Source organism: Procambarus clarkii, chromosome 89, assembly GCF_040958095.1.
Source record: "Procambarus clarkii isolate CNS0578487 chromosome 89, FALCON_Pclarkii_2.0, whole genome shotgun sequence".
In the NCBI taxonomy this organism is placed as follows: domain Eukaryota; kingdom Metazoa; phylum Arthropoda; class Malacostraca; order Decapoda; family Cambaridae; genus Procambarus; species Procambarus clarkii.
Window position 1 is genome coordinate 15,320,839 of NC_091238.1, and position 17,468 is coordinate 15,338,306.

General features: G+C 42.7%; 1 protein-coding gene across 4 annotated transcripts in view; it reads right to left on the reverse strand.

Annotated features, from left to right (window-relative positions):
• Positions 1–655: 655 nt before the first annotated feature.
• Positions 656–17,468, reverse strand: part of LOC123773323 (adenylate cyclase type 2) — a 76,345-nt gene continuing 59,532 nt past the window's right edge. For all 4 annotated transcript variants that reach the window (XM_045766943.2, XM_045766944.2, XM_045766942.2 and 1 more), the window contains exons 11-23: positions 16,630–16,768; positions 13,381–13,548; positions 12,403–12,551; positions 10,737–10,904; positions 10,281–10,536; positions 9,605–9,757; positions 8,595–8,726; positions 7,921–8,052; positions 7,408–7,531; positions 6,737–6,918; positions 6,249–6,477; positions 2,654–2,778; positions 656–2,442 (exon numbers count right to left, since the gene is read on the reverse strand). In XM_045766943.2, coding sequence (XP_045622899.1) covers positions 1,591–2,442; positions 2,654–2,778; positions 6,249–6,477; positions 6,737–6,918; positions 7,408–7,531; positions 7,921–8,052; positions 8,595–8,726; positions 9,605–9,757; positions 10,281–10,536; positions 10,737–10,904; positions 12,403–12,551; positions 13,381–13,548; positions 16,630–16,768 — 2,809 coding nt within the window. In that variant the 3' untranslated portion in view covers positions 656–1,590. The remainder of the gene's footprint in view (positions 2,443–2,653; positions 2,779–6,248; positions 6,478–6,736; positions 6,919–7,407; positions 7,532–7,920; positions 8,053–8,594; positions 8,727–9,604; positions 9,758–10,280; positions 10,537–10,736; positions 10,905–12,402; positions 12,552–13,380; positions 13,549–16,629; positions 16,769–17,468) is intronic.

Below are 17,468 nucleotides of genomic sequence, written 5' to 3' on the forward strand. Positions count from 1 at the left end.
CTCCCATCAACCTCAAGCCCCTCCCCCAGCAGCAACAAGTCACCACCCCTTCCCTCCAACTCTACCACCTACCACCAGCACTCACATCCCTTCTTAAGCATTTTTCCTTCCACAAGGAAATAAGCCAAGGTTAGTTCTGTGAACAGGCCATTACATAACTGTCGGATCGCTACACGGTGTACGCGCAGAGTAAGACATTTACGAGATCAGTTGGCTATTGACCACCCAGGTGTCACCGGGAATAATCATACCTTCCAATACATCCAGGTTTAATTATAATATCGCAGGGACAGTTTCCATGCATATTTATATATGTACAAAACAGCTCATACAAGATTATGCACGTTTCTAATTGATTTTTGTAAGTTATTAACTTTATAAGTACAGTATAGTTTTCCGTTTACTAAAATATCGGGTTCATGATTGTTTAGCTTAAGCTGCAGTCTTGTGGAACTTCTACTGTTACTTTAAATACCAAGTGTAATGACCATTATTGTTAAATAAGGACCATCCCCACAACACTGGACCATCCCCTCGATACTCTTCAATGCTTACACTGTGGACCATCCCCCACAACACAGGACCAACATCATAACAAATGACATGTCGAGACAGTTTGGATATTACTGACATGAGAATTAAAATTTATCTGACGTTTTTATTTATAAATATTTATTTATAAATATTCTTACATATTGTATGTCACCTAGAGGATGCACAAAAAAATACAATATAATGTACAGTACATGAATCTTTCTATACATTTTCCATAAAAATTTTCTGCCTAACTTCTGTTGAGTTGGGCAGGAGAATAAAAGTCAACCCAAAAATGTATTAAATATTTGATATAATTTCTGAAATAACTGCAAGATTTTCAGGTGAACATCTCGGGAAGTTAAATATCTAAGTTGAACACTTTCGCAGCTTTAATGCGCTCGCGTCAGATATAACGTTGTTTAAGGGAGTTTATTGAGTAGTAACCATTGAGGAATGATTTTCAACATCTGTAGAGATCAGTTTTTTTATAGCAGAATACATAATATTTATTAGGCAGTGATCAACTCGATAAAGTTATCGTCGTATAAATAAAAGACAGAGATAGGTATCTCTCTATAAACACCAGTAATACATTGCGTGTAACAATACACCGAAACTAATAAAATACACTAACAATGGTTGCCTTCAATGACTTCCCGTCCAGCGCACTGCTCCTCCCAGCACACTGCTCCTGCTGTCTCATAATTGCAACTGTAGGACTCGCATCACTGTGCAGAGAATTTTCGGTCGTCTCTTTGTCACATCACTCAGTCTATGGGACCGCACCCAAAGCTTTTGCAAATAACAATTATCCAATTTACAGGATAATGACTGTGTATAATGTTGTCTATATGAGTAGGCTCCTATTCATAAACATAGACGTTTCAACACTGACTAATGCTTACTACATTAGTTTAAAAACATACAAAAATACTCCATATTTTTGTTAAATTCACAGTAGTTAGTTTTAGTCTAAATATATTTGAACATTTAGTAATCTAAAAGTTATCACTAATATCACATTTTCTCAAAGTGTCAAGTGAGTCGTTGCTTTTAAAAGCGCATATTGTCAAACTCTTCATTTTGTATCGTGAGGGAGTCGTGTAGTGGCTTGGATTGGCTCCTCTCCTTCATGATGTCTTGAGAACACCAAGAATTAGCACCGTCCCTAGTCATGGAAGCTTTTGTGATCAAGTTACCATGGACAGGAACGACTGGCACACTTCTGGTACTTTGTGAACTAGGAGATACCACTGAGCTATGTTGTACCAGTAATTTCGGAGCGTCAGCAATAACATTATCCGCCTTAGACTCTAAAAAACTTGAAAACGAGTGTCGCTGTGGTGGATTAAATGATGTGTTACATATGGCTATTTGTTCAGTGTCATGGTCATCGAAAGACGTTTCGTGGTTTTCCAAAACTGAAGAAGGGTTATTGATTTTAGATTTTGCCTTTGAGAGCTCTGCCATTCTTGAATCTAAACTGTAGCGAGGAGCCATAGCTGCAATTTGAAATTCATTATCATAAATATTTACAGGTTTTTCTACCCCGTTTGTTATTGGTCTATATGCAGGAGAAGACTGTGTGCTCTGAGTGTCTTCTTCCTTGCTGGTGTTGATGTCCAAGCTGCCTCTGTGGGACGACAGAAGACCCTTTAAAGAATTGAGACTGAGCTGACTACTACGTCTTCTCTCACTAGTCGGGTCATGGCCTGGTTTGTTGTTGTTGTTGTTGTTGCTGCTGCTGTTGTTGTTATATCCAGAGGGCTGAGCAGGGTCACCTGGATCACTCGTGGGGTCCACAAAGTATGTGATCATAATTCCCTTCCCTTTGACAAGGATTTCTCCTCGACACTGGACATTCCATCCCAGCTCCTCTAGGATCTTGCCCACTTCTGTAGTGACCTACACGTGGGTGAAAGGACATAATCATGTGATAAAACTAACGTGTATTTTAAAAGAAAATTACATAAATATGAATTTAATGAGAAAAGCAATTAATTTTATGCTGCCTGTATCTTGAATAATAAAACACTACATATCTAGGCGCCTAATTTATTGCATATTCCCAAATGTTCAAAATGTATAGCATCAACGAAGAGGCCAGTTAACGTACGTGTATCTTGCCTTCGAGGCCCGTGTAGTCCATCCTGGAGGCGACGTTGACGGTGTTCCCCCAGATGTCGTACATGGGTTTGTGGGCGCCCACCACTCCCGCGATCACCGGCCCTACGTCGATACCTGCAAACCACCAGTTATCAGCAAACTTTGTTAAATTATAAATTTTGCTACTGGCTAGATAGCTAGTATGGATACATTGGTTAACAAAACAAAACAAATGCTGTTACAGTTTATTTAACGGTATAAACTGTAAATGGTTAGGAACTTGCACAGAAGTTGTCTGACGGCACCAAAGAGCCGAAGCTCATCCCCCGCGAGCACAACTAGTGGAGTACGTTGATTACGGTATAATACCACCTTTACTTCGTGTACTGTTTTGCTCTTATTATTTTTGACATTTCAAATGCACTGTCACATTTGCTCGTGAACTTGTGAATAGCGGTGGAGCGGTAGATAATACGAATTCTACTTCAAGCACGTCCCATTTGTTTATTACACGCATTGCATATGAAAATTTCTTATATTATATTTAGCAGACTAATTTGTGTTTCCAGATTGCGACTGTTCTTCCTTGTTCTACCTGCGTTCAGCTGGAAAAGGCTAGATCCAATTCATCTATTCCTTTCAGTATCTTATATATTTTGATATCACATTTTGGAACTTTTTCATTGTAATTTTGTTAGGTCGAATTCTTTCAGTACCCCCATAACACACACAGTTCCCCATTGTCGGAGACAGGAGCCCTGTTAGGCGTCTACAGGTACTCACATGCCTTTAACCATCTTTCTCCAGAATGCAACACACAAGTTATATCACTTCTAAGTATATACTTACTGCTAGGTAAAAAGGTACATTAGGCGTAAGGTCACGTGCCCAAACGTCTTGATTTGTTGGGAATCGAACTTTGGAACAGTCGGTTGCAAGCCGACCTGCTGCCCTACAGGTCTAGTCTCGAAGTACATCTCTAAGGCCTTTTCTATTTTGGTCTTGTGCTTCATAAGACTTGGATTCCATGTTAGAGCTCCAGACTCTAGGAGCTCTAAAAAGACACTAGCTGTGCATAGTGTTCTGAATAATAACTTATTTTACGTTTCTAATTATCTCTCATATGTTTGCCAGTGTTGCATATGCTGCAGAATTTATTATATTTAGAATACGAATTAAGGACTCGCATTAATATTTATGGTATGTCTACTCCTCGGTCATTCTTTTTTTCCCCTGACTCTTGCAGTGTGCGTCCTCTTATGAACCATCTTTCTGCTCTCCTTTTCCCCATTCCAAACTATTACTTTACATTTATCGGGGGTTAAACTCCAGCAACTATTTTTTGACCAATCTTGTTTAGATTTTCTTGTAGTATCATACGACCTTCAGTAGTTAACCATCTTGCCAGTTTCAGATGGATGGCAAACAATGCCATGGGAAATCTTACCTTCTAGGCAGGTCATTCTATATAAGAGTCCAAGGACTGAACCCTGTGGGACCCTGCTCACCACTTTCCATCATGTAGTACTATCATGTATTATGTTACCCAGTACCTTCCCAGTTACTCCAGCCTGCCTTTTCATTTTGTCAGTCTGTTATGGGGAATAGTATCAAAAGCATTTCGGCAGATAAAGAAGATGCAATCTACTAAGCCCTCTCTCTTTCTTGGTCACAGAAAACTCTGCCAAGTTCGTCAGGCATCATTTGCCCCTCGAAATCTATGCCTGTCACAAACGTTGTCTTTCCCAGTCGTTCAAAGACATTAGTTATTTTTAATTTACTCCAGACGGAATGCGAGTTCGTGAAGCTGTTCTGTGCTTTACTTCCCCCTGTCTCTCTTCTTGAATATTGGCATCACGTCTACAGCTTTCCAGATGTTCAGCTCTCTTTTTTACAAATGCTGCTTTATAAATTAGTGGGTTGCATGGTATCTCTGCTGCCTTCAGTAAGCATGGCGACAATTGATCTGGTTTTACAGCCTTGCTTACGTCCAAGTCGATAAGATTTTTCACTATCCCCTCAGAAACTAGCCTATAACTCGCTGTTATCTTTACTCTTCTGCTGTCATCCCGGCCACGGCTCCACTCTGGTTCAGTCGAAAATTTCTTCTATTTGACTTTTCACAAACTTTTTTGTTACTTTCTATGAGGATATCTCCTTTTAACCTAATAATTTGGTCCTTTGCCATTGTCTGTTTTCTTATACAGCTGTGCAGTAGCTTGGGCTATGCTTTAGCTTTTCCTGCTGTCATTATTAAAGTCTCAGATTCTCTCCTAACTTTAGTGTACTTTCTTTTGGCCCTTCATAGTGCCTCCCTGTTTGCCATGGTTGTCTGTAACCAGTACCTTTTCCATGCACTCTCTTCTGCATTTGCCTTCCTTGCATAGTCTGTTGAACTATTGGCTAATCTTGATCTTCTTTAATACCTGTTTCATAAGCAGCATGTATTCCTGTGCATTTTTGCACTGCATACACACTGTCTCCCTCAAATTCATTATCAAAATGCACTGCCCGAAAAGTCGTTTTCCTTCTGTAGTCTTGCTGCATGTAGTCAGCTTCCTCCTGAACTTTCTATTCAACTGTTCACTTCCTTCAACTCCACGAAGTAATAGAATATTATAATTCATTGGCTCATGGGGACCAAGGGGTACCTCATATTTTATCCTCTCAATATCTGCTTCATTCTGGGTGAAGACGAGGAATAACATTACTAGTTTATCCTCACCTGTCTCTCTTGTTGTCTGTGTTATGAGATTTTTTAAAGAAGTACTTACTTAGAAGCAGTCCCCGTGGTGTAGTGGTAAGACACTCGCCTGGCGTTCCGCGAGCGCTATGTCATGGGTTCGTATCCTGGCCGGGGAGGATTTACTGGGCGCAATTCCTTAACTGTAGCCTCTGTTTAACGCAACAGTAAAATGTGTACTTGGATGAAATAACGATTCTTCGCGGCAGGGGATCGTATTCCAGGGACCATAGGATTAAGGACCTGCCCGAAACGCTACGCGTAATAGTGGCTGTACAAGAATGTAACAACTCTTGTACAAGAATGTAACAACCTGAAGTGTTCATTAATTTCCTCCCATGGAGACCCTTCATTGTTTTGTTAATTTGTGTGTGATTAAAATTACCTATGATAAGGTGAATTGTTCTTGCTCCACTTGCCACTATTGCTGCCTCTTCGGTGACTTTCAGACGATTTCTGTTGTTCTCGTCATACTCTTTCTTTGGAAACCTGTTTAGCGAGGGGTTGTGTATAACTTACCACTGTTCTTTTGTCGTCAGTTTTTACTATGCCTGTGATGAAGTCCTGCAAGCTACATACTTTTGATGCAGCTATTCTATCAGAATTACATCGCTTCTGTATCATCAGTGCCACTTTCCCTTCCCCACTTTCTCTTAAATACTTGATGGCATCTTAGAAACGCTGCATCCTCCTTTGTCTCAAAGTTGTGGCCCTATTGCTGCTCCTGCTCCCTTGTGCAAGAGTGAAGCTCTTGCTACGTACATAAGATTATCAATTATTACAGTATAAAATGTGAAACGTCTTTACTATTTTCAGGTCCTTACCAATCAAAAGTGGCATGCTTTGAGTTTCAGAAACTTACCAACTCTTAGCTGGAAAGGCTGCATGTGCTCTTTGTTGATAGCTTCCAGCTTCACGAACATAGCAGCGGCAAACTTAGTAATGGTCAACACGTTCTCCCGTTTGTCTCTTTCCTCGATGGTGAAGTCGTCGCTGTTCCTCCGGCCGGGCTGCAGACCACAGGCGGCCATGTATGTGCTTCCTACTACCTTGATCTTCTCCATGGTCAGGAACTCCACGTTGTACGTTAGCTAGAGGGGGAAAGACAGTACTCAACAACTTGCTGTATTCTTTTTGATGTTGCCTATTTCATCTGTGAGTGTGGTGTTTACGTACTCTTCCCTGCAGACCCATACTATACGTTCCCTTCCCCTGCACTCACACTGCACGTTCCCTTCCCTGCAGACCCCATACTGCATGTACTGTAACCTAGCCTCACAAGCACTCTGACCCATCGCATGTGCACTCTGGCTGATACCACCACACACACACACACACACACTGGCTTACCATATCGAAGTCGGAAATAATTTCATTAAGTACAGAGAGACACATGGTGGCATCTTCATTGTTGAAATTCTCGCGGTAGAAGTCACCGTAGCCGGGGATGGAGGCGAAGAGTACGCTCACATGTTGGTAAGACTCGTGGTACAGCTCGTCTATCTGCGTCTTTCTGCCCAGGAACAATTCGGCTGCGGGGAGTGAGAGACCAGATTACTCTGGAGGATTGGAGCACAGGGAAGTGGGATTTAATAAGTTAGTTTAAGGGTGCTGACCTTAATGTGGTGCATATGTGTGGGTTATAGCTCACAGACTGACTGACTCAGGCTGTTAACTATACACCACTCTTATCAGTTTAGCTGTCAGCTTTATATCCCCCCGTCTCAGCTTGACATGAAGGCTGTATGGCTAACAACCAGACTGACATGATGGTTGTCTAGCCGACAAGCAGACTGACACGAGAGGTGAACAGGTATTCTCGAAAACCTAAGCATTAACGATATATATCCTAAGCTGTCAGTTAATGTCTGTACATAGTATGACATGTGAAAACAGTAGAAAGCTTTGAAAATTGCAGTCACTTTGTTTACGGTTGGATGACAAAAGTTTTCAAGTGAACAAATGAAATACTGCGGTGTTTGTCATTTCTACCTCCAGAGAGAGTGAGTGAAGTCGCTTACCTACATGTAGCGGTAGGATGTTCTGCAGGAGAAGTTTGTTAGCGAAATGAGTTGTCTCTGCCTCCTTCTGCTCCTTTTCCAGCTGCTGCTTCCACTTGAAATCCAGTCGCATGATGTACTCCATCTGGGAATGTCATCACGCATTAAACAGAACTATTATTATTATTACAACAGGAGCTCGATTACAAATGATGCTATTAACACACCATTAAACACAGGCCAATGTCTGATAGAGATGTCATATAATCAACCATACGGGCCTGCGGTCTCCGACGCACAAGGACCGCGAAGACAAGCTCAAAAGGAATTAACGTGGAGCATCCAGCCTTCAGTTGAAGTAGCAATGAACTTAACACGGCAAAGATTTTAAAAGCCTAATGAAAACTTTATCTCAAGTATCAAGGCAGTATAGAGCCAGAAGCCACAGTGACTTTGGACGAGTTACAGTCAGCCATGCCTGCTTGTCTCACCAAGCTACTCCTCCCCTGTTTATGTAACCAAGCCATGCCTCACCTGCCTGTCCATCATATGCAGAGCTATGAAGACGGTGAAGACAAAGAGAACGTGTGAAAATCCAGTGCTCAGTGCATGGCTAGATACCGTTAGGGGCGGACACACGTCTCCCAGCTGCTCGTGGCTGTAGACCTGAAAAACAAATTATATATATATATATATATATATATATATATATATATATATATAATATATATCAGATGTAACAAGATAGCGTGGTGCGTTATGCAAAATATGTTACTGGCACAAAAGTTCTTCATAATTTAAGAATTTGTATTCTCATTGAGCATTTTCGTATAAAATTAAAATCTTCATCAAACATTTTGCAATTATTATTATTATTCAATCACAGAAACGTTCGCTCTGCCGTACACCATTAATACGGAGCTGATATTCAGAGTTTTACAAATATCGAGTCGGAATAGTTTTTTTTATATTGGGGTTTAGCCTTTATCCAGAAACTGGAACCGGTTACGTTGTTCAGCTCCAGGTTTTAGCCTGAACGTACTACCAGTGGAAAGACAAACTCTCCCTAAGCGGGAAGGCAAACTCGTCACAAACAGAAGGGTAACCCCCCCCCCCAAAAAAAAAAACCGTCTTGATTCCTAACAGGAATCTTATTAGATGCAACGCCATGCGGGTCTGTAGAGATATTGATTAGATCCAAAACTAACCTCGGCAAAGTTGTAAACGAAGAGAGCGTAGACAGCGAGCGCGGCGATGTACAGGATAAACTTGAGGAGGAAGTGCATCCTGAAGAAGGTCCAGACCGCCAGCAGCGCCAGTGTGCAGCTGTAGGTGAAGTTCTGCCCTCATATGTAACAGAGAACCTACTCTTACAAGAAGCAACAACGCTACCTAGAAACTGTACTTAAAAATTGTAGCTATAAATAAAAACAAATTGTCTTTTTTTTGTCTGAAATTAATGATTTCTGAAGTAACTTAATGGACATGTTTACCCAAGTTTCTTGGATACATAAATACCCAAAGGTCACAACATACCCAGGGGACACAACATACAACATACCCAAAGGTCACAACATACCCAGGGGACACAACATACAACATACCCAAAGGTCACAACATACCCAGGGGACACAACATACAACATACCCAAAGGTCACAACATACCCAGGGGACACAACATACAACATACCCAAAGGTCACAACATACCCAGGGGACACAACATACAACATACCCAAAGGTCACAACATACCCAGGGGACACAACATACAACATACCCAAATGGTCACAACATATATCCAAGGGTCACAACAGACAACGCACCCAAAGGTCACAGACAACAAAACCAGAGGTCACAGAAGGCGTACTAAAGAGTGACAATGGACAACATACCTAAAGATGCAGACGACGAGTCACAATAACGTGGCTGAAGATATGATGACCAAACCACCCACCCACCCACACACACACACACACACACACACACCAGAAGATGAAGAAACAACGACGTGTCGGTCCGTCCTGGACCATTATCAAGTCGAGTGTGTGACTTATCAAATCGACACCATCGACTTGATAAATGTCCAGGACGGACCGAAACGTACTCGTTTCTTCATCTTCTGGTGTGTGGTTTGGTCATCACACCTAGAGATGACTACAGACAATATACCTAATGGTCACTACAAACAACACACCCAAATGTCACAGCAGACAACATACCCAAGGGTCGCAACAGAGGGCTGGCACATTATTTGAGCCTCTATGAAGTGAGGTGAAGTTTCCAGGAAGAGCCAATTCTGCGGTGCTGGTGGTGGTGGTCGTGCCGTCAGAGCTGCGCAAGAGCTCGGCCTCCAGCAAGGTCTTACACTCAGGCTGTTGGGAAACATTGGCAGGTGCTTTGAATTCCATACATTATTAAGGCACTGCTGAACTACATACACAGTAAATTGGCGTCACCGTTGACGCCTGCAACATGTAGGGTCACTGTTTATATATGTAACTAGCAGGGGTCACTGCTGATGCATGCAACTGACAGGGTCATTGCTGAGGTATGCAACTAGTAGTCACTGCTGATGCATACAACTAGCAATCACTATCGATACCTGCAACTAGAAATCACAGTTACACATAACAGGCAGTCAATGTCAATACATGCAACTAGCAATCACGGATACATGCAATTAGCAATGTTGATACCTGCAGCTATCTGTCATCGTTGGCACAAGCAACTAGCAGTCAAAGTCGACACAGACAACTAGCCGTCACAGTTGACACAGACAACTAGCAGTCACAGTTGACACAGACAACTAGCCGTCACCGTTGACACATACAACTAGCCGTCACCGTTGACATAGACAACTAGCCGTCACCATTGACACAGACAACTAGCACTCACCAGATTAATGATGGCGCAGACATAGAGTGAGCCACACACCAGGAGGAAGAGTCCGATCCTCACCCCTATGGAGGTGATAATGGTCTTGGAGGAGGCGTAGAAGAACTCAATGATGGGGTGGCGCTGGACGGTGTCAATATCGAGGTCATTGTGGGGGTCTACGAGGCGCTGGTGGAGGGTAGACAACCACACCAGAGGCGCCACCACCACCAACACGCCCACACACACGACCCCCAACACCCACCCCAGCTGGTTCCTGCACCAATACACACACATTATATATATATATATATATATATATATATATATATATATATATATATATATATATATATATAAACCTAAAATGGGTACCATATATATGGATTTTCTTATATAAATATATATTTATTAATAAATATATATATTTATAAGAGATGTGAATGTGTGCCAGGAAGAATACTAAGGAGGACTTACACAGGCATGAGGACCTCCTGGGTGACGAAGATAGTGAGGAAGATGACCGTAACGGCGAGGATGTAGAACTTGTAGAGCGGGTCTGCCTGCCGCAGGAGGGGGACCTCCCACTTCTCCTTGCTGAAGGTCAAGAGCAGCGGGTGGATGCCCTCCGGTTGGAACCACTGGCTGCGAGATAAACACCTGCTCCTTAACTTGTCACTCTCCATCCTACTATCCTGGTATCACTTTCATATCTACTGTATACATGAAATTATTATGCCGCAGTTGACTCAGGTATGCAGCTATTGTGCCAAATCTTGCCGCTGGGGTGTATGTTCTAGACACCTCTTACTATGTTCGAGACAATACAAGCACTTGAGACTCAACTCTCTCCACCACGCTGGAGATTCCCATCGAATACTAACTTTCCGTACTTCAGAGGTCCTGTTTTACCACAAAGCTCTGTCTATCTCTATCGATGTCGTTCTGCAGTCCCTCCACCACTGAGTATCTTAAGCTCAATGGGAGTGGAGTGATATTTTATGACTAAAAGTGCTCTGCAGTCCTAAGAAACCCATCACAATTTATGTCTGAAGTAGCTTGTAATATTAAATGGAATGGTATTTTTGCCAATGATAATAACTATTATATAAAATTTGTATGGATCCCATCCCATGATGGAGTTGGAAAACATGACTTTGTAGATCGATTGGCCAATGAACCTTGCAGGAAAGAAAACACTGAGTATGACTTTGGACTATCTAATGCAATTATTAGAAACATACAAATTAAAGTAATTACTTCAAATTTAGAAGAACTAAGAAATGCCCAGAGACCTGAAAGCTGCAGTATTAAAAGCTATGACAACGTTTGTAATAATAGGTATTTGTATGGTCAACACAGAAGCCGGACAAGGCAATGTGATGTAGTCATTGCGCGAATTCGCCTTGGCTACAGACCCATCTGGCAGGTTAGTGAGGCTGAACCACTACCAGAATATTCAGATTGTAAACTCTGTGACAAACCTTTAATGCATTTACTAGAATACTATATTGTTGAATGTGAAACCGTAAAAGATTTTAGGCCTCCTGGCCTATTGTACCACCAACTGTAACTATTTCATTGAATCTGGTGTACTGGAAGACATCCTAACAATTTATCGAAAATTTGCTTGTCCATTTTAAAGAATGAACAACAATTGTATTTATATTATTTTGAAGCTGCATCTCTTACGAACCCATTCCTGCACATATTCGTACATTGAAATATTGATTAAAACCATGATATGTGTGCTGCTTCAGCCTACAGTTCAGACTAATTGTCTTGTGGATGATACTCTGTCCTGTGTGGCAGTGAATACCAGCATTATCCTCACTCTAATAAGACCTAACTGAATTCCTCAGATTATTCAAAATTGTAATAAAATGTTGTCAATAAAGATGTTAAAAATAATAACCCTCCATCGCCTCAGCTCCTCTCCCTCCCTGGGCGGGACTTTTAATACCTGCCACTCTGCACCTTTTGACTGGAAGCTCTAAATACTTAGCCTTCCTGGGGCTCTACTTCCTCTATTCCACCCTAGGAGTGCACTCTATCCTCTTGGGACACAACTCATCACATCCTGGGAATCTATTCTCTGACTCCCTTTCGGGGCTCTAGTCTCCCACCCTGGGTGTGCACTCACTCGTACTTGCTGACCGGCATACTCTCTATGGCTTCCTCCATAAACTTCTTGGAGTTGACCATGATCCTCTGGAAGTTGGCCAGGGCGCTGTCGGTCACCACCGTCCGCCGCTTGCCTGTCAGCGAGCTCTCTGTGTGCGTCGATCGTCTCTGTAAACGCCACAGATTGAAATTAATGGTGGCCGGTGGAGGGTTGGGTGGACAGAGGTCCCAAGGTGGAATTATGGAACTGTCCAAGTGTCCAGGACAATTGGAGCACCACATCATAGAGGAAAGTATTATTTACTATAATTTAAATAGAACACAGAAGTAAACCGAGTATCTGGAAGTACAGCCGTCAGAATTATAATTTGGTGACGTAGATATATGAAGAGCGAAGCCACGGTGTGATGGCCCGGGTGGTGACCATGGTGTGATGGCCAGGGTGGTGACCAGGGTGTGATGGCCAGGGTGGTGACCAGGGTGTGATGGCCAGGGAGGTGACCAGGGTGTGATGGCGCGGGTGGTGACCAGGGTGTGATGGCCAGGGTGGTGAACATGGTGTGATGGCCCGGGTGGTGACCAGGGTGATGAACATGGTGTGATGGCCAGGGTGATGAACATGGTGTGATGGCCAGGGTGGTGACAATGATGTGATGGCCAGGGTGATAAACATGGTGTGATGGCCAGGGTGATGGCCAGGGTGGTGGCCATGATGTGATGGCCCGGGTCGTGGCTAAGGTGGTGGTCATGGTGTGGAGGCCAGAGTGTGGTGGCTAAGAAGGTCATTAGCCAAACATTGGAGTAGAAGTTAAGATTAACTGACCCAGCAGAGGAGAGAGAAGAGTTATTCATTGTATGGGATGGCTGACAGTGTTATCTTCCCCATAAGTCCGAGTTTAAAATACCCAGTAAACCCCATTCTCAGGATTATCATAGTTATTCGGCGGACAGTGAAAGGTTAAGGATGGATCTGCATACCAACCAGACTGTGACTCACCCTGTTGAGGATGGAGCCGCGGCCAGCACCTTGCGGGAGATGCACCTTGGCAACCTTCCTGGCTACGTCACCCTCGTAGAGACTCGTCAGCTCGGTGTCTACAGACATGGAGATCCTTGGCTTGATGAACGCTGGCTGCGCATACGATACCTTCCTGTTGTTCATCGGCTGTGGGAGATGACTGGTGTGTTAGCCCAGGTGGTGCTGGAGGGGGTGTGTGAGCAGTTACCAGCGTAGGTGCAGCTCTAAATAAATAGCACATTGCTTGAAGATTTGTTTTACAGATCTAATAAAGAGTGGAAGTTCCTCATTATTTTTGGGGTGTGCAGTTATTATTGTGCAGTGCTGTGTATATATGCAGGCGGAGATGCACTCGGTGCACTCTGGATTTTAAGGAACTCGTGGTGATTTAAGGGCAACTCTATTCATAAGGCCTTTGTGTATTGTCTTTTATGCCTTTAATTACACTGTGACAATCTGTATTATATTAAGCCATTTAAACTAAAAGTACAAAACTACCGTATTATGCAATTAATGCTATGGTTTGATGCTAAAGTATACGATGAAAACTTAAGAGACAAGAGTATTCTTACTAACAAAGCCATTTGTAAGACAATTACTCCCAAACACTGTCAAACGCCGAGAGAGCTACAAGACAAACTCCAGTAGGCAGGTGCCGGGACGCCATGGAGAACGTCTGGGTGAGGACGTCACCAAAGACGACGTCGCCGTGAGCAATTGAAGTGTAAGTCGGTGTGCTTCCCTAGTGTCTGGAGCTGTGTATACTTGTACACCTATGGCAGCTCTCAGAGTTCACGTCCTGGAATCCACCAGTGAGGAAAAGGGGGCTCAGGGAAACCAATTCCTGGAAAGCTATTTTTCTGGTGCATGTGGGTGCATTTTTGTGAGTACTTGGGGTGCCCTAGTGAGTGTGAGATGCCCTAATGAGTACAGGGGTGCCTTAGTGAGTGTGAGGGTGCCAGTGTGTGTGAACTAGACTCGAAGGTTGTGTTAGAGCGTGTGACATTGTACAAAAGGCTGCCAGTGACTGATGAAGTTTGCTTAAGGACCTACACATAGCGAGACGCGCTCAATGGTCACACAAGTTATCGCAAATATGACCCGCGATTCAGTGTATGGGCTTGATGGACTGTCTTAGTTAACATGCTCTAACTAGTTCTTTGCATCAATTCAAAATTTCGTGTGTGCCATACACAACTTATTATTATATAAAGGAAAAAGGTTATATGGGAAAATAATTACCATAAAACAAAATCAAATATTTAAATAGCATTCACACCAGTTCAAGACAGACAACTGAGCAAGGATACATGCAGACAGTGCAGGACCACAAGATTCGTCAAGCATTTACGCTTCTACTTACGAAACCTCTACATCCTTCACCAAACATGGCGGCTTCGTTTACCATTATTAGACAGTTTGTAAGCTTCGAAGCACTACAAGGTTGTCTATAGGAATAACACACACACAGGTGGGTTCCAAGCTCCCGAACTCTTCAGTAAGTGTACACAAAGTCGCCAGGATAGTTCAAGAGATGTACAGGTTTCGTAAGGCTCAATAAACTCATTTAAACTTCAGGTTTCACAAGCGGATGCGTAAATCCTCGAGGGCTCCTAGCTTCGAGTATTATGTTGAGAGTGTAGGGAATACTGGCATGGCAGGACGCTCCTAGCTGTGCTACACTGCAAGACCGGCCACTACATTATCTTATCTCACCCAGCTACTGCACGCCCATCCGTATTCTCTATAATATTCTTGCCAGACTTAATGTAATCCAGAATCCTATGTAGAACATTCTTTCCAAGCTTAATATAATCTCAGAGCCTATCTAGAACATTCTTACAAGCTTAATATAATCTAGGATTCTATCTAGAACATTCTTTCCAAGCTTAATATAATCTAGGATCCTATTTAGAGCATTCTTCACTAGGTTAATATATTCTAGGATCCTACCTAGAACATTCTTGACTAGGTTAATATGATTTAGGATACTATCTAGAATATTCTTGCCAAGCTTAAAATCCTTTACAATGCTGCCTGGAATATTCTAAACAACACTTTATTCTCTAGAATCCTAAAACATTCTTGCTGGGATTAATATTATCTTGAATTTGCCTAGAATATATGGTGAAGTTTAATATCCTCAGGGATCCTTTCTAGAACATTATTTGCCTAAGATTTATATCCTCTAGAATCATTTAAAAAACATGCTTGACAAGGTCAAGATCGTGTAAGATTTTGCCTATATAATTTTTGTCACGGGCAATCTCATCTAGGATCGTACCTAGAACAGTCTTTCCAAGATACTATCCTGTAAAATTCCAACCTGTCCTCTTTAAAAAGAACGTCGCTTTTCGCTCGTATGCATTACATTAGGCCAAAAACTTTTATACTAGAAAATGGAAGAGGCGGGCGAAGGTGACGTACTGTCCCGTTTTTTGTTTTGGGTCCTCTGGTAGATTAGAAGAGGACACTTTACATTGACTGTTTTCTTGACGTTGGGAGACCTTAGGAGAACGGGGTGAAAATTCAGCCTATTGCAATCTAGCCACACTTAATATAAAAGGATTATACCAAACATTCTTGCCAAAGCTCCTCAAAGTCCTTAATATAACAGAACATTCTCCTATAATTAAAAACTTACAACAACGATGTGGTCGACCGTACAAATATGGACGTGATGGCCCAATAGAAAGTACACTCTTGGGTTACTGAATTTGGACAAACCAGAAAAGTTTTTTTTATTTATCTTGGCAATGAAACCTAACCTAACCATCCTCGACCTAATACACTCTGAGGCCTAATATAATACATGTGCTATACTAGGCCTAGGAATATTTAACTTTGGTTTTTAGCTTCATTTTTTCCGGACTATAAAATGAATAGTACCAAACTCTACTTTCTATTTGTCTATCACGTCGATATTTGTATGATCGCCCACATTGCTATAAAAAATAGTATCTTACCAGGACGATGGGTTGAATATACTGTAACCCAACAGAAACATGCATACTGACATATAAAAACTGATACATGCATGCACAGCTTTAATTAACATCGTGTTTAAAACCAAATTAAACAACTGGTATAATGTCCCCTGAACGAATACACATCCCACACAAACACTTAGTCTAGAAGGACGCAGACTCGTGGTCAGCAACCCTGACCGACACACGTACGACCACACAACGGACGTAACCAACACTCAGAACGCAAGGTTGAATTCACCCCTTGCTTAGGGATGATAAGGTAGGTTTCTATGCCCTCCGCCTGCAGTAGCTCGTCCCTCGCCCGTCCGTCGCTGGGTTCGAAGCCATAGTTTAGGCCGGAGAGAAGGTCTCGGGTTTTTTGGGTCACGTGGATCCGACTGTGGAATGAGATAACGGTAATGAGAATATGATAGACCCCCGCCTCCCGTAATTACTATAGAAGGGATGCTTCCTGTAATCGGCCTGGAGGTTTCTCCTCCGGCAAGTAACTCGTTTGAAATATAAAGAAAATTTGCTTACAAATTAGTAAACTTATTTAACATTACTTTTTATACTGTACAAGTGACTGAACTTGAACTACTGAACACGACAGTTAAGGACAACACACGTCAGGACACGACATTACACGGCAGGACCCTGTGATCTCCATCACTTCTCAATGCTACATCCTAAGCCTCACGCCCCAGACAACACTCACTAGGACACCAAACTCTCATTAGAAACCCATAACACTCCCCAGGACCATCCAATACTCACCAGGACTCTTAACACTCACCAGAGTCCCCAACACTTACCCGGCTCCCCCTCCAACACTCACCAGGACCACCAGGACCCCCCCCCCCTCCAACACTCGCCAAGACCCCCTCCAACACTCACCAGGACCCCCCTCCTACACTCACCAGGAACCCCTTCCTCCAACACTCACCAGGACATACTGGTGGTGATAACACTCCCCAGGACCATCCAATACTCACCAGGACTCTTAACACTCACCAGAGTCCCCAACACTTACCCGGCTCCCCCTCCAACACTCACCAGGACCACCAGGACCCCCCCCCCCCTCCAACACTCGCCAAG